The sequence below is a fragment of the Ictidomys tridecemlineatus genome, chromosome 10, assembly GCF_052094955.1.
Source record: "Ictidomys tridecemlineatus isolate mIctTri1 chromosome 10, mIctTri1.hap1, whole genome shotgun sequence".
Taxonomy (NCBI): Eukaryota; Metazoa; Chordata; class Mammalia; order Rodentia; family Sciuridae; genus Ictidomys; species Ictidomys tridecemlineatus.
The window spans coordinates 104,620,320-104,648,222 of NC_135486.1; the positions used below are offsets into that span (position 1 = coordinate 104,620,320).

Here is a 27,903-nt window from a genome sequence, read left to right on the forward strand (position 1 = left end):
CCTAGACTGACAGCCTCTGTCCTCCCTTTCTGGTCAGGGCTGCTCAGGAAAGGCAGGGAGCAGGAAGCACCAGCTCACCTTGCAGATGCTGCTACCAGTGGCCCCTTCACTCTGCAGCAGGACCTCAGGAACCGGTACCCGGAGCTCTGGCCGCTGCAGGTAGAGCTGTAGGAGCAGGTCTTGGCAGCGCTTGCCCAGCAAACTAGAAGAGATCAGGCAGGGTTTGCTGGGGCGTGTGAGGGCTAAGCCTGGTCCTGGGCTTGGACTCACTCCATCACACCCCCAGGGCACACAGGGCTTCAGGCACCTGTCCCCCCACTGCTGGATGCAGCTTGTTAGGTACTCTGTCACTTTTCTGATGCTTTCGTCATCACCACGGCAGCAGCTGAGCAGCAGGGGCAGTCTGGCCTGGATAAGAGTCCAGGCGGTGGCATCCCCATCCTGGCTTCTGGTCTCTGCCTCAGCCAGAATCAGCTCCACCAGGCTTATGAGTTCTGGAGCCTGGACACGGAGTGCCAGCTCTTCCCGCCGCTTCTACAACCAAGTGCAAGCCAGTCAGCCCCAGGATACACCATCCCAACCTACCCCACAGGCTGGCTGCCCCCTATGGCCTACCTGTGGGGTGCGCTGGTCCCTTCCCTGCCAGATCCTTGGGACATGGATGCAGGCCCAGAGGAAATCCAGGGAGGCAGAGGGGTCAAACCTGAGAGGAAACCGAAATCCAGCTGAGCATGAGAAAATTCTGAAACCAACCAGGGAACATAGGGTAAGAGCTTCCAAGTAGAACCCCCATGGCCCTTCTGAAGAGACTGCTGGTCAGGGGCCAGTTGGTCAGAGGAGATGGCATCCCAACCTCTCCCTCCCATGGCCTTGAGCCAGGCATCCAAGAGCACATCCCACAGAGGGAACGTGAGCTCCCCCAGCCCACCCCACAGCTTTGCCAAGGGACCACCAGGCAGGCTGGGCTCTGGCACTGTGGGGTGCTACACCTCACAGATTTTTCATACCCCACTTTGGTAGCCCAGCCTGGACAAGTAACTTGGATTTTTCACAGATGAAGAACATGGTCCAAGGACAACACTTGAGGAGACTAGCCTGCCTGCATCCTTGGTGAGGGCAAGGTAGCCATGACAGCACGTTCGTGCCCCATGGAGCAAGGGCAACTACAGAGGTGCTGCCCAGGCAAGGAGCAGGAATTCCAGCACTGGGTGTGGGGTGATGGCTAGACACCCCTGGGGCCCTCAGTGCAGAGCCTGGATCCACCTGAGGCAGCAGCAGAGTGCTGTACCTGGTGTAGCTGAGCTGACAGCTCTCAGCACAGGGATATCAGCACAAGCCCCACAGCCATCACATGGTGCCCGTGGAAGGGCCAAGGGGCCGCCCAGGGGGTACAAGGTCAAGATGCAGAAGGGCCTCACCTCTGTTCCCGGCTTTTACCCAACAGGACGCGGATGCACTGGTGCAGTGTGGACCAGCTGGACTGGTGTGTGAAGAGGGCCAGGAGGTAGGGGCGGAAGGACGGCACCTGGGGACCTGCAGGACCCTTGCCCTAGGGAAGAAGAATGAGATGGTCCCAACTGAGCTAAGACCAGCTGTTGGGTCAGATCAGCTGAGAAAGTCCTAAGAAGCCACCCAGGAACATGCACAAGGACATTTCCAATAAGACCTGAAGCATTCCCAGGAAGCAGCCCTGAGCACCAGCCCAGGGAGCTCAGCAGACCCCGTAGGTGTGGGACTCTGTCCACTGCACAGGCCTGGTAAGGAGACAGGCCAAGTGACCCAACAGCATTGGCTGTTCCTGCCAAAAAGACCACTGGCCACAGCACTTCAGGTGGCCGACTCCAGTGGTCATTGCCCACAAATAGATCAGTTGCACCATTTCCTTACTTCTCCACACAGGAGAGCACTCAGGCTCTGTCACCCCTCACAGAGGGCCCTGGTCTCCCTGGGTTGTGCCGGGCTCCAGTTACACCAAGGAGTCCCACGCTGCTCCCCTTCTGCTGACCACAGATTCTCTGTGCTCCCCTGGAAAGACCTGGGCCCATTGGTCCACAAAGTCTGGCAAGCCCCTCCCACCTGTCCTTGGAACCGGATCTGGTCACCAGTGTTGGCCTTGAGGGGACACGTGACCTGGTGTGGGACTAGAGGGTCAGGACTAGACCGACCACATCCCTCCTCTGGGGCTAAGTGGATGCAAGTTCTTGGAGTGGAGGGGCTGCTGGTGGCTACCTCACTGTTCCAGACCAGAATCTTTCCCCCATGCAATCAAGGAGTCCAGAGTACCCTCTGCCCTTGGACTGCCCTGTCACCTTCTTCCGTGAAAAGAGCAATTTCCGCTGTAGGTCGGGGCAACTGCTGACCACCTCAGGGTCCAGCATCTCCAGCCAGTCTACCAGCAGCCCTGATGAGGGTCCCAAGCACACAGTCTCCAGGCTACAGGAAGGAAGAGACTCAGAAAAGGACCACCAGGGCTTCCTCACCCACTGGCCATGGTTCCTGGCTCACCTGTCATCTGTGTCCTGCTTCCCAGAAACAGGGGGCTCCTCCTCCTGCAGCAAGGAGCTCACCACCACGATGGCCTTGGAGGCTGGACTCGGACCAGTGGCACCCATGGTAGCTGAGAAGAGTGCTGTCAACAGCTCCTCCAGATAGGGGGATCTTACCTCGATGAGACCTTGAAGGACTGCATGAGGGACAGCAATATCATGTCTCACCCTGGCAGGCAGACCACTGAGTGTCAAGCCCAGGCGGGGTATGAGTGAGCACATGCAGGACGTGCCCATGGCAAAGCACAAGCAGGCCTGGGGGGGCAGGGGTTCCTGGGGACACCATGCCATGTTGTCATTCTCCAGAGGCCCCACTTGGGCACTGGAAGAGGACTTCTATGGACACCTTCCAGGGATGACACCAAGTGATCACTACTGGTCTCCACCTGCAGCAAGGGGAGCCGTCCAGACAGGGTCTGCCCGTGGCTGGCAGGTGGAGGCTTGGGTGAGCATGTACCTTTGCTGACGAGCTCTGGCTCCACACTGCACTTCTCCCCAGATTTCAGGGTGGCAATGACAGCCCGCACAGTGGAGTTGATCACCTCTAAGTCACGACGGAAGCTCAGGGCCTCAGCCAGATGCAGGAGCCCGCTTCGCACTATAGGAGAGCCCATGTGACTACTGGGGACGTTTGACTTCTGTCCTGGCTCCTCCCAGGATCCCATCCAGGAGGCCCCCCAAGACGTGCAGGCTCAATCTTCCCTCAGGGAACCCACATTGCTCCCCAATAGCCTGGCCACATGTGTTCACACCAAGCCACCGCCAGGGATCTTGGGCGCCTGCCACTCCCTCCCACTCTTACCATCGCTGATCCTGCGTCTTGCTGAGTACTGGGTGGCAAACAGTTTGAGCTGAGCCTGGAGGGGCCCTTCCTCCACAGCAGGGCTGTCCAGCCACTGCAGGATCTGCATTAGCACTTTGAGGAAGAGGGAGGAGAAGCCAGTGTCCTGGGGCACACAGCGCTGGGGGAACAACCGGCAACTTGTGGGTTACACTGGCCCAGGGACAACAGTGATCCTGCACAGGGCCAGGAACCCAAAGGAACCCAAAGCCCAGAAAAAGGGCCATGAGGCTGGGGCCAGGGTGGGGCCCACAGGAGTTGGTCCCTTGCAGCTGGCCCAACATCAACACATTTGCCACTCAGAATAGCGCATCCTGTCACGTGCCAGGATGACCTCGTGGGGCCTTACTTCTGCTGGCAACTTGTTTTCGTGGGATTCAGGGGAAAGGAATGGAAGTAAACATTCAGACATAAATGTGTGCACAGAGGCAGGCCAGCGAGACCACTGGGCCCGGGGGGGACCGGGACTGGAAGTGTGCACAGGGGGCCATCACTGTTCCCTCATCTTCAGTAAGGAGAGGGGCCTCTGCCTCATGCCTTGGAGCGCCTGCTTTGTGCACACAGGAACCAGGAACAAAGCCCACACAGGCAGCCTCCAGATGTGCTGGGAGGGCATTGGGCCTCTAGCAGACCTGAGTGGGGCCTGGAGCTTCTATCTATTTGTCCTCCGACACTTGAGTCATCCCTCCCCTCACTCCATTGCCAGAAGCATCCACACCCGGGTACCTGATACTGGTAGAGCTGGCGCATCAGCGGACAGGACATGAAGTGGCTGCGGTGCATGGCCATGGCCAGGGCCCCACCGTGCGGGGAGCCTAGCAAGGTAGCCATGGCCTGCAGGAGGCGCACTGTGATGCCTGGCACCTCAGGGTCCCCCTGGCGGACTCGGGCCAGCTCCTGACCCAGAGCCTGCTGCAGCGCCAGTGCAAGAGGGCGGGGGCTAGAGCTCTGCCACCGGGGGTCTGGGCTCAGCGGGAAGATCTGGAATAGCAGGGGTGGGAGTCAGGAGGAGGAGCAGGTGGGACTGAGGACTCTCACAGGCTCCCGTGTCAGAGCCATGCCCTTAGTTGGATCCCTGTTCATGTGTGGCTCTAACTGTGCACAGTGAGGGGCCCAAGCTCTTCAGGCCTGTGGAGAGGAACTCGACATCCCCAGGAGCTTCCCTTGGAGGACAATGGTATCCAGAGCCTGCCAAGTGCCCAAGGCTCTCCAGGGCTGGGGTGTGGCTCAGAGTGCTTGCCTAGCATGCACAAGCCCCTGTGTCCCACCCCCAGAGCACCTTCCTCCCAAAAAAAGGGAGGAGTGAGACAGGTGGGAACCACACTGGGACACAGCACCAGCAGTGAGACCTCAGGTGAGTCCTGCAAACCTGGCTTCAAGGAGAAACCAGAGTGCTAGGCAGGGGGGAAGCTGCAAGGATGGCAGAAGCAGAGTGAGAACAGGGCTCCTCTTCCCTCTCCTCCCGCACATCTGAGCCCCAGAAATCTACCTGAGAGTGAAAGTAGAGGGCACGTGCATGTGAGAAGCACGTGTTGAGTGGGCACACACACACACATCACTGAGTGAGGTGGTAAGGGACCCTCGCACAGTGGGGCCAGTACCTGTAGGAACATGCCAGCCAAGTCGTCCTCAGGGCCAAGTGCCCGGACCTGCATCCCAGCACGAGTGCAGCCCTGGCCTGGAGGGTGCTCAGGGCTGCTCTTTGGCTTTGGTGTCTCTGTGCTGTCTACAGGGAAGGGAACATCACGTCTGAAAACTTTATGACCAGCTGTAGCCAGGGATCCCTGCACACCAAGGCCAGTCCCACCCAGAGAGCATCATCAGAAAGAAGAGCTGGCACCAAGGTCCCACAAAGATCCAAAACAGGGACCCTATGCTGGCCAGAAGCCAGTGCTGACCAAGGAAGCAGCGTGGGAATCTGTGGCCAGGAGGGCCCAGTACCTCGCCTGGGAGGAAGGGAAGCCGTGAGCAGGGAATGGAAGGTCTGCCCTCCCGAGGCGCCTCTCTCGTGCTGCACTTCCACCAAGTGAGCCATGTAATCTGCAGAACAGAAATGGGTAAAATCCAGGCATGGACAGGAGCAAACACTGCCCTTTCCACAGGACTCTGGCTGGAGTTCTCATGTGAAGGCCCAGCAGGGTCCAGCAAGCAGCCTGAGGACTGCAAAAGTGAGCTATGAGATTTCCCACCAAAAGGTCAGTCAGTGTCCCCGGCAGCTCTCTCTAGCCTCAGAACAATTTCCAAGCGGTACCTGGTGCCGAGGCCAGAGCTCTCCTGCCACTCCAGCCTCACTGGGCTCCTGATCCAGCACCTGCTGTCCACATCCCACCTCCTGCAGCTCCCCAGTCCCTTAGTTGCCCACAGCCCCAGGGAACTCAATGAGGATCTGCTGACCAACAGGATTCTGATGCTTACTCTTGTCCATGATGTTCTGCTCCAGGGTCTGGGGGTCATGGGCCACTGCCTGATCCAGATACTGGAGCAGTTTGCTCATGCTGGACACGGGGATGCCAAAGGACTGAACGAAGAGCAGCAGCTGTTGGGGCTCCAGGTCCTGCAGGGCTGTGGGATGCTCACTCAGCACCCCCTCTGTAAGCGTGGAGTCCTCCCGAACCCAGGCCCCCCACCCTGGAAGGCAGCTTGGAGGTGTGACTGGCAGATGCGGGAAAGGCTCGCAGCATCAGAGCTGGGTGCCCCCCCACAACTGCAGGCAGGCCACTGGCTTCATGCCACGGTGATGCCGTCACCAATATTCCCCAAGCTGACAGGAGTCCAAGGCTCCTCAACATGTGTCTTTCAATGGGCTTCCTGAGCGAATTCACCAAAGTCCCTTTGCCCTGCCCAGGTCCCAGTCAATAGACCTGCGTTGGCCAGACCCTCGTCAGTCCCTCTTGGGGCCCTCCACTCTCCCCTGCAGTTTGCCTGATGCGCACAAACCCTGCACCACCTTCCCTTCTCCCCTCCCAATCCCCAACTGCTTGCTTTCATTTCTTTCTCAGGACTGATTTCTGACCTTGTGGGCAGGGGCAGCCCAGAGCTGCGCCAGAGCTCAGTAAGCACCTGCTGGCCACAAGTACTCATGGGAGCCCTTCTGAAGTCTGAGAGGCCCCTGGAGTATGCCAGGCTCACAGGCAGCAGGTGCGAGGCTGGACCCTAATTTGCTTCCCTTTCCAAGCCCAGCCTGCACCCATACCAGCGTCCACCAGCCGAGGGACTTCTGAGCGGATCATCCGCAGCTTGAGCCAGTCAGGCAGCAGCAGTGCCTCCTCTGATGTGTCCACCAGGAAGGCAGTGGGCAGTGGCTTCTTCTCTGGAAACCAGATGTCCAACAGCTCGTAGAATTCGCCATCACCAGCTTCAGGAAAGACACGGGTAAGCAGCCTCCTCAACCAAAGAGCCCTGCCCTCAAGAAGGACCAAAGGCCAAGGCTGGACGAACGCCCGACCACCCAGGGTAGTTTTCCTTATGGGGAAAGTGAGGCTCTGGGGGAACAGAGGAGACTCCAATGCAGATGAGCACAGTGCCAGACACTGGTGTGAATTAGCTGACTCAACCCTCCTGCCTGCTGCAGGGCCAGCATCCTGGCTTTATTCCACTCACAGGTAAGGAGACACATGCCAAGAGACAGCCCCACCACAGCCATGTCCTCTGGGCTCAAGCTGCTTGGCTGAGCCAGTGCCATCGGACCTCAGCCTCCACAGAGCCCATGGGAACTATACAGGCTAGCCTTTCCTAAGGTGACACAGTGGCCATACACCTAGGGTGATTACCTCGCCCCCCTCCCAGTGGGTCACCATTCTGGCAGAGCCCACCACTACACACATGCAAGGGGGTCCTGTGCCCTTCAGGCATCATTAGGTATGTAATGGTGCAGTTGTGGCAGCCAGCCAGAGGTGTTGGACATGGGCTCTAGTCACAGGCTCTGCCCACAGCCAGCAAGTCCTCAGGCCACAAACATGGGCTCATGAGGACCCGGGCTCATTTGGGCAAACTAATGCTTGCACCTTTATGTAGAGAAACCCGGTTTCACTGGCTCAGCCTCCTAGCCCCTAGGGACAAGGCCTATGTCCAGGGTGGGGGAGTGGAAACTCTGACAACAACACTCAGCACAGGCACTCATTCTCAGGGGCTCAGAGTTTCCAAGTACTGCCTGAGGACCCCGCCTGCTTCCACAGCATGCTCTAACACAAGTGGGAATGGCAGCAACATCTCCAATTTACAAAAAATATTGTGGCAAAGTGGTGAAGGGGATTTGCTCACAGTCACGGGTGGCACAGCAGTTCTTCCCACTCCCCATGAATTCTGACCAGAAGCAGAAAACCTTGGACAAATAGCCACTGGGTAAGGCTGTGAGCTGCCTGGACAGACATGCTGCCTCACTCACCTCGAGGCGGGCCCAGCGTCAGCAGGATGACCATGGCATGGACCACAAGGATGTGCATGGTAGCAGTCTCCCCGCTGGTCCAGCGCAGGAAAACTTGGTCCTGAGACTCTGACTGTGGGGAAAGGACAAGGAATGGGGAATGGTGGCTCAGAGGGTGGGGGGGGACTGGTGACTCAGAGGGTTGGGGGGACCAAGGCTGAGCACCACCTTACCCAGCTGTAGACCTCCTCGCCCTCCTTGCTCTTGCGCATGCGCCGCACGTAGCGGGAGAACACAGACAGCAGGGCTCCCAGCACGGCGTCAGAGGCAGCGCTGCAGGACAGCTTCGAAAAGAGGTGCGCCATGATGGTGGAGCGCTCCACAACAAGCCGGGCCACATCCTGGCAAGACAATAGCCATCAGAGGTTCCACCTCCTTTCCCTTCCTCCCTGCACACCACCCAACAGCCAGGGGAAGGGCAGGCTTTTATAAACTGGCCACATCACTGAGTGACACTAGTCACATCGTGAGCCCCACCAGGAGCACTGCAGCCATCTTCAGTGATGCACCAGCTGGTGATGGCAAGAAGTGCAGCCCTCAGTGCCACAGGCCCTCACTCCACCACAGTGGGACACAGCACACAGGGCGCAGCAATGGGGAGGGAGAGCCACAAGAGCATGGCACTCAAAGAGGATGCCTTGGTCCTGAAAATGACATTATGGCCCTCAGTCTGCCACAGCATGGAGAGGAAGGGGCAGGGAGGAATGGGTCAAAGACACCACCCATGGAAGCAGAGACATGTGCTTTCCATGGCCAAAAGGAAAAGGCCGTCACAACCCGTCTATACGCTCTTTGTACTCGTCAACAATGCCAAGAAGCCTGGCCGTGGGCCATGCAGCCAGACACTGGACTGGACTCAGAGGACAAAGGCCTCAGAGGCTACTGGGCTGGCCAGGTCTGGGGTTTTAGCCCCCTGCAAAGAACCCTGGCAGCAGAAGACCCACTGTCCCAGTGACCCTGCCACCTACTCACTGCTCATTCACTCATCTCACCAAGCCTCAAGCCTGTGACCCTGTGCTTAGGTTGCTTTACTAGGACAAGCAAAGTCAAGAAGAGATGATGGTTTAAGGAAGGCACAGGTGGCACCAAGGGCTCTGACAGTCCTCAGTGGGTGGTATGTGAGGTCGTCCTCCAACCACCAAGCTACCCCCAGAGCCTGGCACAGCAGGAGGCAACTCCTGGCTCCAGCCCCACCCCCACAACCAAGGCCCTGCTCAGTCTGGGAAAAAAATGCTCCATGAAGGGAGCAGGGACTACAGGGGACTCAGAGATAGCTGTGGTAACCACAAAGGCCATTCAATGCCTCCCCGTGGCACCAGGCCATGGGGAACAGGCTGGGTGTGGACACTTCAGACCCAGAGTCTGGCACCTCTGGCCCCGTCCTCTCACCAGGGCCAGGTCACTATGTGGACCCTGCTCCTCCACCGGCGTGTGCTGGGACAGGTAGATCAGGTAGGCGCTGATAGTTTGGGGGTCGGTCTCCATGTGGATGGCCTGGGGAGGGAGGTGTGTAAGCCAGCTCCTGGGGCAGTGCTGCCGACCCCGCCCACCCACAGCCAAGGCACAGCCCTCACCTGCTGCAGTGCCAGGGCTGTGGTGGTCCTGACGCTGTCAAACAGGGGCAACCTGGGCAAGTCCCGCAGCAACCACTGGTAGCCCTGCAGCGCATCCACCTCCCCTGAGTCCTCCTCCATGGGAGGATCCTTCTCCTCCTTGTCCCGCAGACCACCCTCTGAGAGTACCAGCGACAGGCCCTGTGAACACCCAGAGCTGGGTCAAACCACGTGCCAGCACCTGGTGGGCCCAGATACTCTCAGGCAGCACACATGTCCCTCAAAGCCCCACACAGAGAACACAGAACTTCAGACTCAGTCAGGATTAAGGAAAGAAAAATAACTCCAGCTGGTTCCTTCAAAGCCTTTTTTTTTTTTTAAATTTTAAAACAGGGTCTCAATAAGTCATCCATGTTGACCTTGAACTTGCAATTCTGCTGCTTCAACATCTTGAGTAGCTGGGATTACAGGTGGGCACCATTGCACCGGCTCAAAACACTTTTGTTCAATACCTTTTAAAAAATACTGATGCTGGGGACGGAATCCAGGGCCCTGCACATGCTAGGCACACGCTGCCTCTGAGCTCCGCCCCAGCCCCAGCTCAATACCTTTTAAAGACAAGAAGCTGTGGTTTGTTAAGTCACTCTTAGTTCTCCATGCCACCACCCAGAGAAGGAACACCAGAAGGCAACCAAGGCCCCTTGGTTCTTCCAAACTGTGCTGGTGACATCTGTCCCTTCTACATGCAACCAGGAAAGGGTCTAGAAAGGGTGGGTAACGAGAATCAAGACCAGAGCAGGACAGTGACAGAGCCTGTGCGGAGACCAGAGGCCCTGGCCTGGCTCTCACCTTCATGGCCAGAACCCTGGAAGCCACCTGCGAGGAGCCAAGACGCCGCAGGAAGTAGTCCAGCACCTCACATGTGGTCTGCTCATCAGCCTTTGGACCCAGCAGCAGGTCCTGTAGGCGGCCCAACAGCTGTCGCTGCTTCTGCTGCCTCTGAGGGACGAGAGGGCATCTCAGAGGACCCGGCTGACTGAAGAGCCGCAATGGGGCACAGTGGGTAGGGACCTACCTGCCGCTTCTTGGCCTTCTGCTCCCTGCTCTCGCCCTCGTCCTCCTCCTCCCCAGAGGCGGGGTCGTCGGCAGCGTCATGCAGCAGGAACTCACACAGGCACTGCACGGGCAGCACGTCCAGGGAGCCCTCGCTGGACTGCACCAGGTCGGCCAGCCAGGGCATGGACTGCGAGGAGGCCTGGGTGGACAAGAGCAGCCCACTCAACGCCTTCGTGACCAAGCTTGGGCGACCCCCTCACTTACCCCACCAACACCCCAATTCCTAGAGCAGCCCCCTGGGGCCACAGGCAGACCTGCCAGGAGGCATAGCCAGCTCCAACCTGAAATCAGTGCCATCTGCTCACCTGGAATTCACATGCCTCTGAATCCCAGATGCACCTGCTTCCCCTCTTCCGGCCATGACAGTCACTGCCAGGTACCACTGAGGCCTATCTTCCAAACCCACCCCAGCTCTCCTCCCTCCAGGGCCTCCTGTTCCTCAGGGTAAGACTCACCTGCCTCTGGATGATGTTGAGGAGGAAATCTGGGTTGCGGCTGCGACAAAGGAGGTGCCCGAGGCGCAGGGACTGGTTGAGACCCTTCACCTGGTCCAGGATGTGAGGAGGAGGCCTCCGAGGGGGCCCTCTGAAGGTGACAGGAACAAGAGTGTCAGAATGCTACATGTACAACGTGTCCCCAGCAACACTGATAGGTAAGGCAAGGAGCGCCCAGCCTCCCTGTCCCACTGCTGGGGGCAGCTGAGACCCTGGGACTGCTGTGACACCTCAACCCAGCTGTCCCTGGTCAGGCTCCCTCTGGAGCCTATGACATAGGAATAGATGCAGGGGGCATTTCAGTGGTGCGGTCGGCTCCACCAGCCCTCCAGCCTCTTCCCACCCAAGCTGCCCGCCTGCCCAGCAGAACAGACCACGCCAGGCCTGGGACACAGGGGTGGAGAGTGGGCCATACTGGGGATCCAGGCTTGTGAGCTGTGACAGGAGGAGGCTGCTGCTTTCAGTGATGGTCTGCTTGGTGGACGCAGCGGCCAGGTGCCCCTCAAATGCCAGGATCTCCTGTTTCTCCCGCTGGGAGATCTGCAGCTCCCGGTTAATCATCTCTGTCCGGGTTTCCTCATCCGTCAGGGTGCACGGCGGGTAGGAGTAGTTACTGGGGATCAAGAGAGGTCTTGCTGCCCTGCCCTGCCAGGCTCGCTTCTGCCAGACCATGCGTGCACACAGGGTGGACTCTCACGAGACCTGCACCTGAGAAACCACAGGCCCCAGCAGCCCACCCACCACTTCACTGCAGCCCAAGAGCCATCCCAGCTCCAAGTCCAGCCCATGTCAGAATTCCATGGTCTCTTCCAGGACACCTACTCTGCCATGCCCTGCCATGCCAGGATCCTTGTTCAATACCAGGAACCAAACAGACTGGTATTCTAAGACCCTGGGAATCTCAGGTTGGGGGAGAACTTCCTGCTTCCAGAGGCAAGCACAGCTTTTGGGGAAGCACTAACTGTTCATGTCCTTTCATGTTTCAAAATCCATCTTCCTGTGTATCTCCTCCTGAGCTCGGTCTACTCCTCACTTCACCACCCCTCACCACACCCCACCTTCCGTCTACCGCTCAGTTTCAGCAGAAGACGAGAAGCTCGCCTTCCAGTTTAAGACCACACCCCCAGCCCCCACCACTCCAGTCACACACACACCCCAGCCCCTGCCACAGCAAGGCCAGAGACACCCAGCTCAAGGCCATGGCCACAAACATTCAGTCCACATGACACTAGAGCCAGAATCTAGCCCTACAGGCCACAGACAACCAGCCCCTATAAAATCATAGCCACGCACACCCAGCCCCCACCATATAAAACACGTACACCTGAGTCCCCCCCACACATACACCCAGGTTCCTAAGCTGCCACAGCTCCACACACCCAGTGCTCATGCCACAGCAACACGCGCACACACACCCTACCTCCACACAGCAGTGACACGCAAAGCTAACTCCCACAATGCCTGGTTCCCTCAACACCAGTCACACGCCATAGTGCCTCTAGTGCCACAGACACACACACACACACACACACACACACACGCCAGGTCCCCACAATGCCACAGTGTCAGGCTCCATCCCAGCCTGGACAACTGCCCTTGCAACACACACCTCACCGGGCTACACTGGACACCTGGCATGAGAAATACCTCACCCTGGCCTGTCTGGGCACCTTGGCTATAAGGGCACAACTCACACCGAGCTACAGTCCGTGCAGTGGCCGGCCCCTCTTGCTGACACTGTGTTGACTGTCCAGGGAGGAGGATGCCTGTGCTGACGCCAAGCACAGCCACGCTACAGCTGCCAAAACCCACCTGGTATGCCCAGTCCCTGCCTCCAATCTGCGTCCACTGGTCTGACGGCTCTCTGCTCCCACTGGCAGAACACATGCTGCCCAGAATGTGCCAGGCAGGGCCCTGCCACCCTCCATGAAGGCTTCCCCGAAACTGCCTGGCTCCGGAGCTACACTGCCACCCCATCCCTCCCCACCCCCAGTAAGGAAGAGACTAATGCGCAACAGACTTGGACTTGGAGTTCAGGGAATCACTAGCAGGTGCAACAAACTGGGGCAAGGCCGTGCAGCTCTGGAGTCCAGGCCCTGCTCCTCTGCTTGCCCTCCACCAGCAAGATAAGCCCACTCACTTGGTCATCACCATCTCCATGAGCATCTTCAGGGTGGGGTACTCCTCCCAGGCAGCCAGGCCTACGGGCAAGGACACAGGTGTGGCCATCTCTGCTCCTCCTCTAGTCCCTCTCGGGGCTCTAGCCCAAATCCCAACACAGATGCCCCAAAGGAAGAGCTGCCCACCCGCAGCCAGGTCTGCCCACAGCCAGGACAGCTCACCGATATTCTCCGGGTTGAATGCAGCCACAACCAGCAGCAGGGGCCATGCCTTCCAGTAGAGCGTGGAGATGGCCAGGTTCGGGGGCTGATACCTGGAAGGAGGATGGTGTCAGAGCGGTTTAGCTGCCTGAGCCCAGAGAAGAGAACTGGCCACACCAGGGTAGCCCCGGCACGTCAGGCTGTGACCAACCAGCTGGGCACTGCTTTAGATGACATTGATGGTGGAGCCTCAAAAACTCCCCTATAGGAATTCATACTCCAGCAGACCTGTCTACACCACAGGCCTGTGACCAAGCACACGCCACTACTCAGAGCCTACTGCAGGGCACACTAGGACCAAGCCCACTGTCTCTCGGCAGCTCTGAGCCCCTGGGCCTTGGGACTTATCTAAGCCTCAGTTTCCCACCCATGTAATGGGAACAATGATGATGGAGCACACACACCACAGTCCAAGAAAGAGAGTGAGAGAAAAACTCCACAGTCATAGGCTGAAAAAAAAAGAAAACCCCTAGGCACAAACTTCCAAGAAAAACACTTAAGGTTTATCTAAGGAGGGCTACAGAACATGATTGACAGAAATTAAAGACCTAGATAACAGGAAGCCCACGTTCATGCAGGGGAAGACTGAGTACTGTTATTTTTTAGGCAGAAACTGATGAGCTGATCTTAAAAATCAAATGGAAATGTCACGACTCAGAACAGCCAAAACCACCTAGAAAAACAACAAAGCTGAAGGACAATGAAAGGACAAGCCACAGAATCAGAGAAAATATTTGCAAAGCACAGACCTGATGAAGGTCCAGAATCTAGAATAGATAAAGAACTCTTAAAACTCAACAGCCAATTAAAAAGTCAGAAAAGGATTTGAATAGACCTTCCTTCAAAGATCTACAAACAACCCATAAACACATGAGAAGATGTTTAGTGTCATCACTGATCAGAAAAATACAGATGAAAACAGTAAGACGCCAACTCAAACCCACCAGGATGGCAAAGAATGACAGGCAGCCATGTTGGCCAGAGTGGAAAATTGGAGTGCTCACACAGAGCTGGTGGGAATGTCACATGATGCAGCTGCCGTGGAAAAGCCTGGAAGCTCCCCCACCAAGTCAAACGTGTGACCAGCAAGTGCACTGCCAGGTATGCAGTCACACAAAAACCTGCTCACTAACATTCTCCTAGCATCCTCACAGCAGCCAAACAGTGAATACAATCCAAGGGTCCACCAGCCCATGACTGGACAACGTGGTACTCTCCACGCAATAGTATGTCATGTATAGAAAGTACCAAGTACCAGTGCACGCTACAACATACATGAACCTTGAAAACATTAGGCTGAAGGGTAAAGGAAACTAGTCACAGAAAGCATATAGTGTCTGGGCACAGTGGTGCACACCTGTAATCCCAGCCACTCGGAGTCTAAGGCAGGAGGATCTCAAGATCAAGATCAGCCTCAGCAACTTAATGAAGCCCTATACAACTCAGCAAGGCCCTGACTCTAAATAAAATGTAAAAAGGGCTATGAATGTGGCTATGTGGTTAAGAACCCCTGGGGTTCAATCCACAGTACAAAAAAAAAAAAGGAAAAAAACCACACATTATACAATTCCATTTACATGAAGTGCCCCAAAAGGAAACTGATAGGAGAGCAGATGGCTGGTTGCTGGGAGGAAATCTGGGGGATAGCTTCTCTGAGGGACAAAAATGTTCTAGTTAGATTGCAGCAAAGGATGCACAACCTGTGGACATGCTAAACACTTATCAATTCTTTAAGCACATGAAGTGCATGTGAACTGTGCTCTCTGCGAAGCTGCTAGTAAGTGAAGCATGTTCACCATGAAGAAACAGTGACAAGTTTTTATGGACCAGTCAAAAAATAAATTTAAGCCAGACATGGTAGTGCACACTTGTAATCCCAGCAGCTCAGGAAGCTGAGACAGAAGGATCACAGTTCAAAGCCAGCCTCAGCATGTGAGGTGCTAAGCGACTGAGAGAGACCCTGTCTCTAAATAAAATAAAAAATAGGGCTGGGGATGTGGCTCAGAGGTCAAGTGCCCCTGAGTTCAATCCCCAGTCCCCCCCCTCCAAAAAAAAGGAAAAATAATAAACTAAAAAAGCACAAACTCATTGCTGTCTAAGAAATAAAGCATTCACACATTAACACAAAAAAAGCAAGCATAAGAGACATTAAAGAGAATAACAGAATTTACCACTCACACCCAGCAATAATGGGAAAACCGAGGTCACCCCACCCCGCAGGTCTTGAGGACAGGCTTCCTGGGTGGGCTGGGCTGTGGGGGCTCCGGCTCTTACCCAGGAGGGAGCTGGATGTTCTCAGGGTGGTGGTAGGTGCACAGGTTCAGGACGGCATCGATAAGCTGAATCCGTTCCACCTTCAGCACTTCCACATCTGAAACCCCAAGCCACACCCAGAAGCCCACTCAGTTCACGCTCTGGGCATCGGGCAAAGGACTCAGCCTTGGGGCATCAGAGTGAGAAGACAGGTCTTACTCTGGGTTGAGGGCGGGATGGGAGGTGACCCAGGTACCACATGACAGGACACAAGGTGCCTGGCTCAAGGAGGGGAAGGGAGGGTCAGGGCGTCACAGCTGGACCTGGGGAGCCAGGACTATCCTGGACAGCAGTGCAGCCTGCCCAGAGGGTGTGCAACCCAGGCAGAGCAGACTCTCTGCTGCAGGGCGCAGGGATGTGCACTGGCATCCTCTCACGGGCTTCTGCAGGGTGGGGGCGGAGTATAGTGTGGGGGCTGTCGCATGTGGGGGCCCAGGACAAAGACCACAGAAAAGTCCAAGGGGCTTTACCATCCGCCTGCACAGCTGCAGCCCGCTTCACCAGGTGGTCAGCAAGCTCCATGGCATCTGCAGGGCCGAGCGGGAGCTCCCGGGACAGCCCAACGACCAGGATGCGCATCAGCGTGTCCTCAAGGATGGGCACCTCTGAGCAGAGGCGCAGGAAGAAGCTGTGGGCAGCAGAGGGAGACGCTGGGCTTCGTGGGGCCCAGCCCAAACCTACAGAGGCCAGGCGTCAAGGCCTCAGGCCAGTGGGCAGCAGCCCACCCTCCCCAGCCCTGGCAGGGCAGGAGCTGCCGCTGGCGGGCTTGTCTGGACAGAAGAGAACAGGAAGCTACCCACCCTCCTCCAAGGCCTTGGCTGCCACCCACACTGCATGGTCCAGAGCATGCAGGGTGACCAGCAGCATGGAGGGGGACAGTCAGAACAGCTGAGTGAAGAAGGGCAGTGGCTGTGGCTGTTTGGGAGCACCCAAGGGCAAAGAGTGAGTGTGGGGAACGGGTGTGTGTGTGTGTAGAGAAAGGTGTCTATGGACATCCCAGAGAATGTCCAAGAGGCAGGAGTTTGGGGGTACCATGGGTGCAGACCCTGGTGGAGCCCCAAGAAGACAAAGCCATAGGAATGAACGCAGAGTTGTTCAGACATGGTAAGGGTCACTCCATCGGTGCAACATGCACCTTCTAATAGATATAATGACTATCAAAGTATTATATGTGTATGTGTGTGGGTGTGTATTACACATTTTACTCTGAATCACATTTACTATTATTATTCCTCTTAGAGACAATGCTAAAACCAAATGTCAAACTCTAGAAGGGACAAAATTAAGCCATTTACAGTGTAATATACTTATCAAGAGTGTGAAAGAAAACTTTAGTCACTCCTGACATTCATTCTCTCTGTTCCTCAGTAATAACCGTCCTGATTCTTAACTTGGCACACAGCCGTCTAGATATGCAAAGCATTATTCAGGAGCGGGGGTGGCGGGGGGGTGGGCTCTGCAGACACCAGTGGTTTGCAGGGTGGATGGGATGGGGCCACTAAGGACAAACAGTGGCTCCATACAGTGGGCCCCAGACGGCCAAACTCCCAGAAGCTCCTCAGGCCTGAAGCACACAAGAGCCCCCGCCCTGCAGGCTTGCTCACTTGCGGTCACTTTCAGGTGGCCAGTTGTCCCATTTGTAGTAGGTCTCTGGTTGTTCTGTGAACAGCACCTTGTGGAGGCTGCGGAGGCAGAGAAGCGCTGTCAGTCAGGAAGCAGCTGCCCAGGGCACTCACCCCACCTAGTGGGTCCCCTGCAGGCTCAACTCAATCAAAAGGTATGGACTGGAAAGTGTGCAGGGACTGCTCCTAAGCTGTCCCCTGGAGATGCCCAGAGGACTCAGCCACATCACAACCACTGAGTGGGGACCCTTCCTCTCTCCTCAAGCTTTCTAAATCACATCCACTGGTTGAAGCAGAAGTTATCTCACGTGGTTCTCCTTGAACGCAGGAGCAGTTTACAGGATCCCAGCAGATAGGTGGCTCGCGGCTACGTGGGCCCCCCCACTAGTGCTTATAGGCCCCCACCTCCCCCAGAGAGAGATGTGCCCAGCTCTAACACACTCAGGACCCTGCCTCCTTGGCTGAGGGAGTGCTGCTGTTCACCACTATGTCTGGCTCTTGAAAAGACTGGGGCCAGCTGGTAGTCACATCCAGAGGGGACAGGGTCCTTTCCTGCAAGCTCCTGAGTCAGCAGCTGCTGGGAAGGTGGCTGCACAACAACACAGGGCCCGTACCAATGCACGTAGTCCTTGGGGGCAAGTTTACTGATGGAAGGGACGACCGTGTGAAGCCACCAGACAGCGTCGCGCTGGATTGCAGCAATCTGGTTCTGGAATGCCCGGAGCACTTCAAGGTCTAAGAGGGACAGGTTTAGTGGTGTGGTGTGTGTGCAGTGGCCCAGGGGGCAGCGAGCACGCCCAGGGTATAGCCCAAGGCCTGTCCCAGGATGGAGGCTGGAGTTAAGGGCTGGAGGGACCCTGAAGAGCACAGAGGAGGCGGCTGTCTGCTGAGATAATGCTCCAGGGAGTCCAGCAACCCCCCAGGGGCCCAGAGACCCCGGGACTGTAGCCTCGCTCAATCTCATTCAGTCAGCTGCTTCGGGCCCCTATGGCCAGGCCCTCCAGCAAACCAGCTCACTGGCCCTCTCCCTCCTTCCCTCCCTGTCTTTGGCTGGAAGTTCCAGCTGTGGTCCCAGAACTGGGGTGTACAGACGATGTGGCACAGCAGTGCAGGGGCAGGTCATCCCAGTCCAGACAGGCAGGACAGAGGGACAGCCACTTCCACAAGCTCCCTCAGCCTCCTCCAAGGGCCATGACAACAACCCTCCCTCCCTACCCTCTGCTGGGCCTTTCAAGGGACAGCCTCAGCGCCTGGCCCGAGACCTCTGACTGAGCAGGGCCAAGCCTGCCCACAGCCTTACTCCTCTTTTCTCCTTTGTCCCAGGCAATGCCAGCTTCCTTCACCTGAGCCGTGATGCCCAGCATCATGGACACAGCCAGCACATCCGTGATGTGAACCACAAACCGCTCCTGCAAGCACAGGACCACAGGGCTCGCATCCTGGGAGGACCTGCACCCGAGAGCCCCACACCACCCACAAGCAGACAGACAGACGTACACAGGTAGCTGAAGACAGTGGATCCAGAGCAAGCCGAGACTGCTGTGCTAGGAAAGGGCCTGGCAAGAGCAAGTCTTGGGACTTAAGAGCCACTAAACAAGGCCTGGTCAGACCCTGGAAGGTCAGCCACAGCAGCTGGGCCCTGGAATCCTCCCTGACCTATACCTTACTTCCTCCTATCCAGCATGAGCCCCCCATATCCTCAGACTGCCCACCCCAATGGCTGCAATGCCCTGTCCCTGCTCATGCTGCCGCACAGCTTCCCTGGTGGCACCAGCTACAACTCTGGCGCACCCAGCCCAAGGCGGGTGACTTCCGGCACATGGTCAGTGCGTTCTCAGTCCCCACGTGAGATGGAGCCAAACGTCCCTCTGGGACTTGGTGCCGTTGCTGTACTGGCCGCAGCCAGCGTGCTAGACTGGCCTGGTTGCTGGTACACCCACGAGGAGAGATGGCTGAATGTGACCCAGAGTGAAAGAGAAGCATGCAAACCCATTAGGAAAGGGAGGCACCTTAAACTCCATGTCCAGGTACTGGGGCTCCTTGCGCTCCTGCATGAGCCCAAGACAGAAAGCTTGGAAGTTGATCTCGTGCTTCGTCTGCTTGATGATTTCCCGGAGCAGGGCCCGTGAGGCCCGGAGGTAGTCATCTTTGTTGGTCAGCAGGTCCTGGAACACCATGGCCAGGAACTGGCCAGAGACAAGCCATGTGAGGTGCTGTGAACAGTGGCCGTCCAGGACAGGTACCCTTGCCACCAGCCTATCTCCTCTATCAAGCCTGCCATCAGCACCTCTCAGCCCAGCAAAAAGCCAGGAGAACACACGTCCAGGCTCCCCGAGGCACCACCAGGCTGGTCAACATGTGAAGGGCCTACAGCAGACCCCACAGGCCTGTCCCTGGGCCATGGGGGTCTCCCCTCCATGGCTGAGCTCTGAGTGCAGGGACTGCATCCCTGGCACCTGGCTCTCGGAAGCCAAAGCTTGTCAACTGAGGGGTGGAGTAGTTAACAGATGACAGCAAAGCCATAGGAGTGAAGCTCCCCAAGCCCCCTCCCACCTCAACAAAGAAACCAAGACCCCAGTGCAGGTCTGAATGAGCCACCTCGCTTTTCTCCTCATGTGGGGCTGCGAAGATGATCAAGAGCTGGTCATCAGAAATAACAGGAGGCCAACACACAACCAAGCTGCTTAAAAGCCTGACTCTGAGCAAACCACTCTTCTGGGTTTCCCTGCCCAGGAGACACTGAACCAGGAAGCCCACAGCCAGGACTCGAGGCAGCACCACAGGGCGACTCAGACTCCCGCTGAACTGGGGAAAACCTCTGCTGAGGAAGTTTGGCCTGGATCTTGGTCTAGAAACTTTGGTGGCTTTTTAAGAACTCAGTGCTGCTCCTTCAAGAAATCACATTTTCCTGAGCATGGTGGTGCACACCTGTAATCCCAGTGGCTCAGGAGGCTGAGGCAGGAAGACTGTGAGTTCAAAGCCAGCCTCAGTAAAAGTGAGGCGCTAAGCAACTCTGTCAGACCCTGTCTCTAAATGAAATACAAAATAGGGCTGGGGATGGGGCTCTGAGTTCAATCACTGGTACCCACCCCCTCCAAAAAAGGAAAGAAATCACATCTCAGTTTACAAGGAAAGATTAGAAGTCAAACTCAATGAGATCTAAAAACTCAAGCCAGGCATGTGGCACGTGACTGTAATCCCAGCAATTCAGAAGGCTAAAGGAGGAGGACAGCGAATTGGAAGGCGGCATGGGTAACTCAGCCAGACCCCGTCTCAAATTTAAAAAAAAAATGGCTGAGGGTGTAGCCCAGTGGTGGGGTACCTGCGTGATGTAAGTGGGCCCTGAGCATCATGGAACCAAATAAATCAGAACAGCTCCTGCCCACTCCCAGAGCCGGGAGCCTGTTCCCACACCGCACCACCAAACCACCCATCCTCATCCAAGCACATGAGAAGACAGGCCGTAGAGGGGTCCTCTCCAGGCTGGAGCCCCACAGCCCGTGGACAGGAGCAGAGTCCAGCTCAAGGCCGGACGGAGCAGAGGCAGCCAGCCTCCTACCTTGGGTGCCAGCTCGGCGCTGTGCTGCAGTACTGTGTAGAGGATCTGCATGTTGTTGGGGTTGCGGGCGTTAGACAGCTCGTTGAAGATCACAAACTTGATGGTGGTGCCCAGGTTGTCCTTGTGGGCATTCAGCAACTCCCTGGACACGAGCGCCAAGTCCGTGGGAAGGGGCTCGGGCCAGACCACCCACCTGCCCCATCACCTTCCACCGGCCCACCGCACACACCTGAGGCAGAGCATGTAGTGGTTCAAGAGAACTTTGGGCTTGAGGCGGATCTTGATCAGGTGAGAAATGACATCCATGTCCTCTGGGCCATGCGTGTTGCAGTTCATGCAGACGGACATCAGCAGGTCCTGGGCTGGCCTGGTCAGCTGCGAGGAGGCCGGGGAAGAACCGTTGGGTGCGCAGCAACAGCTGAAGGGAGTCCCCGGGAAGGCACCGCCACATGGGTCTGCCCTGGAACACGCCTCACATGGTGCCCACCTTCGGGTTCTGCAGCCACATCTCCAGCCGCTGCACGGTCAGCAGCCGCACCTCCTTGTAGCCGCAGGTGGAGGTAAGTAGCCGCAGGAGGTTCCTGGAGACGTTGTCAATGGGCTGGCGCCGATTGAGCTGGTCCCGTAGCATGTCGAGGACATACTCCTCCACGCTCTCTGCGAGGTCATCGTACCTAGGCCAGAGGGGGGAAGAAAGCCAGGAGGAAGCCATCCTCTGGACACCTACCCCACATGCCTCCCACCTCACTTGGAAGGCCCGGCCATGCAGCCACCTACCTGGGCATGAGCTGACCCTCTTGCTCAGGGCTCAGCTTCTCCTCGGCTATCAGCAGCTCTGTCTGGCTGTCTTCCTCCTCCGTGAGGGAGGGGTGCGGGCTGCTCCCTGCATGGACCATGGACAGCCCCATGAGGCCCACTTTCTACCCATTCCCCACCAATACCCAAGTTAAGCCTGAAGATGGAGGGAGGTGACCTCAGCCCTCTCCCAGGGCGGGACACCCTGTGCTTGTCCCTGACAGGCCCCAGAGTTTCTTACCAGCCCCAAGGTCTCCCCCGCTGCGCCCCACCTCCCCCTGCAGCAGCATGCTCTTGGGGGGCATCCTGGTGTTAAATGCCGTCTGGATGTTGTCCACGAATGTCCTGCAGTGAGGGCTGTCCACCCAGATCCGCTCTCCCAGGGAATCTTCGATGTACACCTGCAGAGTACCACACTCTCAGGCCCAGCCCGCCACGGGGCCCCACCTGCCCCCACTGCTAACGTGCGCTTCCCTGAAGGCCCCACGGCTGCCCAGTGGGTGCCCTCACAAGGCTTCTCAGTGCAAGAGGGACAGTGGTGAGACCCCCGGGGCCATCTGATACGCCTCTTCCAGGGAATTCCCTCCGTTTGCTTCTCTCCTGCTCACGTCTCTGCTGGGCCTCCACTGCTCCCTCCCAGGCCTCCCTACCACTAAAGTAGCTTCTCTGAGACCCCAGTGAAGGTGACTGACCTTGACAAAGATTTCAGGCCAGTTCTCATCCTCCTCATAGGCGGCCATGAGGAGGTTACAGGCCAGCACAGATACCAGGCTGTTCCCCTTGGCCTTGAAGTTGATGGAGGCATCTCGCCGCAGAAGGCTGCACAGGGCCTGCAGGGAGGCTCAGGTCAGGGTGCCCACCCGGGCCTCAGAGGAGGCACAGGTTCTGGTGCCCACATCGAGTCCTCAGTGCTCAGGTGGAGGCAATGGGGGTCCAGGGAGGAGATGCCAGCCAGTCCTCACCTCGATGACGCCCTCAGTGGCAAAGATGTTGGGCTTGATCTTGGCCAGGTACATGAGGCTCAGGTACAGGGTGCTATCGGGCTTGGCACGCGTCACCTTCAGCTGCTTTACTGCCCCACACAGCACCCCCTCGATCCGGTCATCGTTGCCCTCCAGCTCGGCAGCTTCGATCTCATCCAGCAGCACTGTGGGCAGTACTGGACAGTCGGAGGGTCTGGTTAGAGCACGTGGCCAGGGGCTGAAGTCACCCTCAGAGCCACAGGGACCCAGCAAAGCATCAAAGTCCAGTAGATGGTCAGCTCGGAGTCCTATCCTTTCTGAACAGCTCCCCACCTTGGTACAACAGCCGTCCTGAGGGCGCAGGGCGGAGGTCCTGTCAGCCAATCAAGGCCACACAGCAAGGCTCAGGTTGGGACCCAAAGTTGCTGCAGGCCTCCATCCACAGTGCCCCACGCGGCTGCAGTCTCTGCTCACCAGACATGTTGATAGTTTTTCTACAAATTAATGGCTTTGCAACCTGCCTCTTCTCTCTCCTTTTTGGGGGGACCAGAACGGTGGTACACACCTGTAATCCCAGCAGCTCGAGAGGCTGATAAGAAGGATCACCAGTTCAAAGCCAGCCTCAGCACCTCAGCAAGGCCCTGAGCAATTCAGCAAGACTCTGTCTCTACGTAAAATATAGAAACGGCTGGGGAGGCGGCTCGGTGGCTAAGCATCCCTGGCTTTAATCCCCGTTACCAAAAAAAAAAAAATTAAACAAAGACAAGTTCTTGCTAAGTTGCTTAGGGTCTAACTTGTTGAGGCCGGCCTCGATCTTTTGATCCCTGTCTCAGCCTCCAGAACCCTGAGCTTACTGGCTTCCGCTGTGCCTGGCCTAGCTCTTCCCTTGATAGTGGCTCCACCTCAGGTTCCTTCCCACAGTCCTTGCTGCACCCCACCCCACCTCCCCGCAGGTCTGCCTGTGTTGACCCTCACTCAGCGGGCCTCCTGTGTCCCTGGCCACTGCTCCTGTCACCAGGGCTCCTCCCCATCTCCTGTGGCTCATGCATGCTCTCACGTGGGTCCCTGGGCTGTTCCTCTCAGGAGCGCCTGGGCTCTGGCCCATGTTCTCTTCTCTGATGCTCATTATCAGTCAGTTCCGGGTGTCCCCTGGTTTTCACTGTGATTTCAGCCCAAGGGTTTTTAAGATCATGTTTTAGGATCATGTTTTTAACCCCCTAGAGGCTGCAGGTTTAGCACTCGTCTACATCCAGGTGCAGCAACATTTACTGACACCTGATCAGCACATGGCAGGACAGACAGATGGTCTGCGGATCCTACAGGGTCTAGCCTTGGAGGGGCTCCAATACAGACCCAGAAATAGCTGGATGCGGCCTGCTGACGCCATCTGATACCACAGAGAGCTTTATCCTGTGGAACACGCTTTTCACAGTTATCTTACTTAATCTCCAGAATCACACAGGCAATGCTAATGACAAAGCGCTGGCAAGAGTGACCTGCAGCCGAGTCAGGGCCTCCACCTGCTACCACCTCATCTTCACCGCACCCATCATGCTGGAGTCTGAAGCAACTGCCTCACTCCTGTCCCACCACAGCTCCAGTGTCATCCTGCCTACCCACTCTAGGCCCCACCTGCCCTGCACAGACACCACCAACAATGTCATCTGGGCTCTCACCATTGTGTGACGGCCACACCAGCCACACCAGCCCAGCCCTGCTCCCTGGTACAGCTCCACTCTCTGCTCTGCAGAGCTCACACCCTCCATTTCAATCGACCCTCCCCCAGGACCTGCTAGGGGCTCCCTCACACTGTAGCAAGCTGGCTCCTCCTCAGAACTCCCTTGGAGCCTCTAAGCCCCCTAAGGGCAAAGGCCACAGACCACTAACCCTCAGGACCTTACACACAACACCAACAGTAAATGGTGGCTGAGCTGTAACAAAAATGTCATCAAAACAGCTAATAGGACACTTGTTCTTTTTAAAATCTACAAAAACATACTAAACAATTGCTCCAGCCAGGCACAGTGGTGCACACCTATAATCCCAGCAACTCAAGAGGCTGAGGCAGGAGGATCACAAATTCGAGGTCAACCTAAGCAACTTAATGAGACCCTGTCTCAAAGTAAAATTTTAAAAAAGGGCTGGGGATGTAGTTCAGCAGTAGAGCACACTCAGGTTCAATACTCTATACCAACATGGAAAAAAAAAAAAAAAACATAGGAAAGAAAGATAAAAAGATCCCCAACAGGAACAAAAACACAGAGAGCAAGGTCAGCCATGGGCTGCTACGTGCTCAGTGACGTGGATTGGTCTGGTGTTCGCAGCTCTTCTCTACAGAGCCAATAAAAATTATCCCTGGGGGAGCCAGTGCTGTGGTACATGCCTGTCATCCCAGCTGCTTGGGAGGCTGAGGCAGGAGAATTGCAAGTTCAAAGCCAGCCTCAGCAATGGTGAGGTACTAAGCAACTCAGTGAGACCCTGTCTCTAAATAGAATACAAAACAGGGCTGGGGATGTGGCTCAGTGGTCAGGGCCCCTGAGTTCAATCCCTAGTAACAGCCCCCCCAAAAAAATGATCACTGGGAAAGTGACGCAGAAAAGCGGGGTGACGTTAGATGTGAACCAGGTTAGAAGTGCCCGTGAGGACAAAGGCCTGGGTGAAGTCCTCACTGACTTCTGTCTTCAGGGACGCCATCTGCTGTCTTTCTGCTGGACAAAGGGAGGGACAGGCTCTCCCCTGTCTGCAGCTGGAGGAAAGGCCAGCAGAGGGCAGATCAAGGGCTCCCAGGTCACAGGAGCCAGAAGGCTGCCTGGACTGTCACTACCTACGGTCCACCTCCCCCTACCAGGGCTCAGGACAGGGCCTGTCACAAAGAATGTTCAACAGATGTCAGAAGGAAAGGAAAGAGCCAGTTCCCACAGGTGCAGACTGCCCCCGCAGGAGCTGCTCTGAAGAACAAGTCCAAAGGGAGCCAGGGGTCCCCACAGTGAGCCAGGTCCTCCGGGGTGGCTGCCTGGTGCGTCTCCAGAGGACCCTGCGGTATGGACGATGCCATGTCTGGAGGTGGCCTTCCCTGGACACCTGGAGAATCACTCTGCAGAAGCCTGTCGCCTGGCCTTACCTTCAATTGGCACCACCGATGGCTCTTTAATGGAAGGAGAGATGGCGCGCTTTTCCGCCACCGCGGCCTCGGCCAGGCGCCCCAGGGCGCTCAGCGGGGGCGTGGAGGACAGCTTGGGGCGCTTGGTGAGGCCGGTCAGCGCCGAGGCGCCCGACAGAGCCGCCGCCGCGTCCCGCTTGCGCTCCGAGGGCAGGCCGGACGGCGCGGGCTTCAGCAGGGTGGACGCGGCTTTGGCCTCGCTGGCCTGACCCTTGGAGCCCAAAGCGATGAAGTCTCCGGGCGGCGGGTGGCCTGCGGGGAGGGGAGGGAATGGCGCGACGGTCAGCCAAGGTGCGCGGGGAGGCCGGCCCCCAGGTCCTCCGCTGGCGCAGCAGGCGTGGGCGGCCACGGTGACAGTCCCAGGGCCAGCCACACGTCCGGCTTCCCCCTGTCACTGCGACAGGGACTGAGGCGCGGCAACCCGGCCACGGTGGCCGTCAGGTCCCAGGGCCTGTGCCTCTGCACGCCGCGGGCTCGCCGACCCAACGCGTCCCCGAGAAGTCGCCCACCGAGGCCCGCGGAGACCCGAACCCCCCCGCCCCCGGCCGCGGAGGGGACGCACCTGAGGGCTTGGCCGCGGCGCTGGGCCGCCGCACGGTGGTGGGCTTGGCCCGGTTCATCACGCCGCCCTCGCTCCTTTCGGCTGGAAGTCGCTGGGTCGCTCGTCGTCGCCCCTCACGCCGCAGGCGCCGCCGGCCCGCAAGGCCGCCCAGAGTCGCGACCTGTGGCTTACAGCCCACCACTCGGGCTCCCCGCCGCCACTGCCGCTCCGGAACCAGAAACCAACCTTCCGGGAAAACCGGAAACAAAATAGCACGGCGACCGGAAGGGAAGGAGAGGAAGCCAATGCCCATGGCGAGTGCGTAAAATCTGTAGCGCCCTCTGGAGGCAGGGATGGCTGATGCCGAGCCTTGCGTGCTGACGCATTATTCTTGCCAAAGAAGCTGATATGTTAAGTGACACGCTCAGGGACACAGCTAGGGAGGGTGGCAGCAGGAGTCAGATCACTGCTTTTCCACTGACTGGGCACCAACTGCGTTTCTCTGTAACCAGCCGGCCACCTGGTCTCCCTCTGCCTAGGTGCTGCCTACACTGGCCTTCCGCCTGTAGGCTGCCAGCAGGACGGAACCGGATTGTCCACCTGTTGGGGGAATGTCTGGGTCCAGGCAAAGGAACCTAGCCACTGGGGCAGTGTGAAGCTCCAGGTCGATCCATGGGGTCAATGTCCCAGTCCTGAGTGCCCTGTGATAGATAATGCCACCAGCCCCACCTACCACGCCCCACCCACTCCAAGCAGGCAGCTGGGTACCCGGCAGAGGAGGGAGGATTCAATGTGTGAGTGTGTGTGTGTGTGAGTGTGTGTGTGTGGTGCTGGGGATGGAACCCAGGGCCTTGTGCATGTGAGGCAGGCACTCTACCAACTGAGCTATATCCCCAGCCCCACTTCTTTTAAAATGTTTTTTTAGTTGTCAATGGACCTTTATTTATATGCAGTGCTGATGAAGCCAGATTTAAAGTTAAGTAGTCAGTGTAGTTAGGTAAATCGGGTCCAATATCGAGTGAAATCTAAAATGGAGGCCACGTGGAGAATGAATTCCTGGAAAAGTTGAGCATCTCTCTTGGGATGTTAATGAAGCCCAGGAAACAGCTCCCAGCAGATCTGAAGATAGCCCATCCCAAAGAAATGTTAATGACCAACAAACTTGAAGATGCTGATTACTACTTCGGCCCACCTGTGGCCCACCTGTGTCCCACCCCGCGGGCCTTCCCACCTACATTCCATCACCGAAGACTATCAAATGGAGAGACAACCGCACTTGCACGGATCCCACCTCTTGGGTCCCCTTCTTCCTCCGGGAGAAGTCTTTTCTGCTGTCCTTTAATAAACTTCTGATTTCTACTCTGACCTTGCCTCGGCGTGCTTCTCTGGTGTTATTCTTCAACATTGGGGAAGTAAGGACTCGTCCCCGGTCAACAGTGGTAACACTGAGACTCGAACCCAGTGCCTCACACATGCCAGGCCAGTGCTCCACCACGGAGCCCCAGCCCCAGCCCTAGGGAGGATCCGTTTTTCACTGAAGATCTCCATTTATTTTAATAGGCAAAACCCCACAGTGGCAAAACCCTAAAGGATCAAA

The 27,903-nt window shown here is 57.1% G+C and overlaps 1 protein-coding gene across 2 annotated transcripts; it reads right to left on the reverse strand.

Moving 5' to 3' along the window:
- Window positions 1–6: 6 nt before the first annotated feature.
- Ints1 (integrator complex subunit 1) lies at window positions 7–26,560 on the reverse strand. 2 transcript variants are annotated; one of them, XM_078023568.1, is made up of 38 exons: window positions 26,328–26,560; window positions 25,727–26,017; window positions 22,606–22,802; window positions 22,336–22,473; window positions 21,885–22,044; window positions 21,626–21,731; window positions 21,336–21,522; window positions 21,078–21,223; window positions 20,849–20,990; window positions 19,299–19,475; window positions 18,590–18,698; window positions 17,904–18,024; window positions 17,272–17,349; window positions 16,138–16,295; window positions 15,629–15,725; window positions 13,316–13,407; window positions 13,114–13,174; window positions 11,389–11,586; window positions 10,935–11,064; window positions 10,439–10,618; window positions 10,213–10,362; window positions 9,385–9,564; window positions 9,200–9,304; window positions 7,984–8,151; window positions 7,772–7,883; window positions 6,581–6,742; window positions 5,803–5,949; window positions 5,329–5,427; window positions 4,989–5,113; window positions 4,114–4,368; window positions 3,349–3,508; window positions 3,004–3,144; window positions 2,506–2,683; window positions 2,310–2,433; window positions 1,419–1,549; window positions 616–703; window positions 308–534; window positions 7–202 (listed from the first exon to the last, which is right to left on the reverse strand). In XM_078023568.1, exons 1-38 carry the CDS (start codon window positions 26,383–26,385, stop codon window positions 34–36), a joined length of 5,547 nt encoding a protein of 1,848 aa, XP_077879694.1. In that variant the 5' UTR covers window positions 26,386–26,560; the 3' UTR covers window positions 7–33. The 2 variants fall into 2 exon arrangements, with proteins under 2 accessions (XP_077879694.1, XP_077879693.1); XM_078023567.1 differs by having other exon boundaries at window positions 21,336–21,527; window positions 21,625–21,731.
- Window positions 26,561–27,903: the final 1,343 nt, after the last annotated feature.

What these genes read in the sequence shown, in the direction of transcription:
- Ints1 (XM_078023567.1), bottom strand. Translation starts at nt 26,385, where the DNA reads ATGAACCGGGCCAAGCCCACCACCGTGCGGCGGCCCAGCGCCGCGGCC. An exon ending in TTCCCTTCCTCCCAGGCGAG is followed by an intron (nt 5,114 to 5,328) that starts GTACTGGGCCCT and finishes CCTTCCCTGTAG; the next exon opens with ACAGCACAGAGACACCAAAG. An exon ending in TGCTCTTTTCACGGAAGAAG is followed by an intron (nt 1,550 to 2,309) that starts GTGACAGGGCAG and finishes CTTCTTCCCTAG; the next exon opens with GGCAAGGGTCCTGCAGGTCC.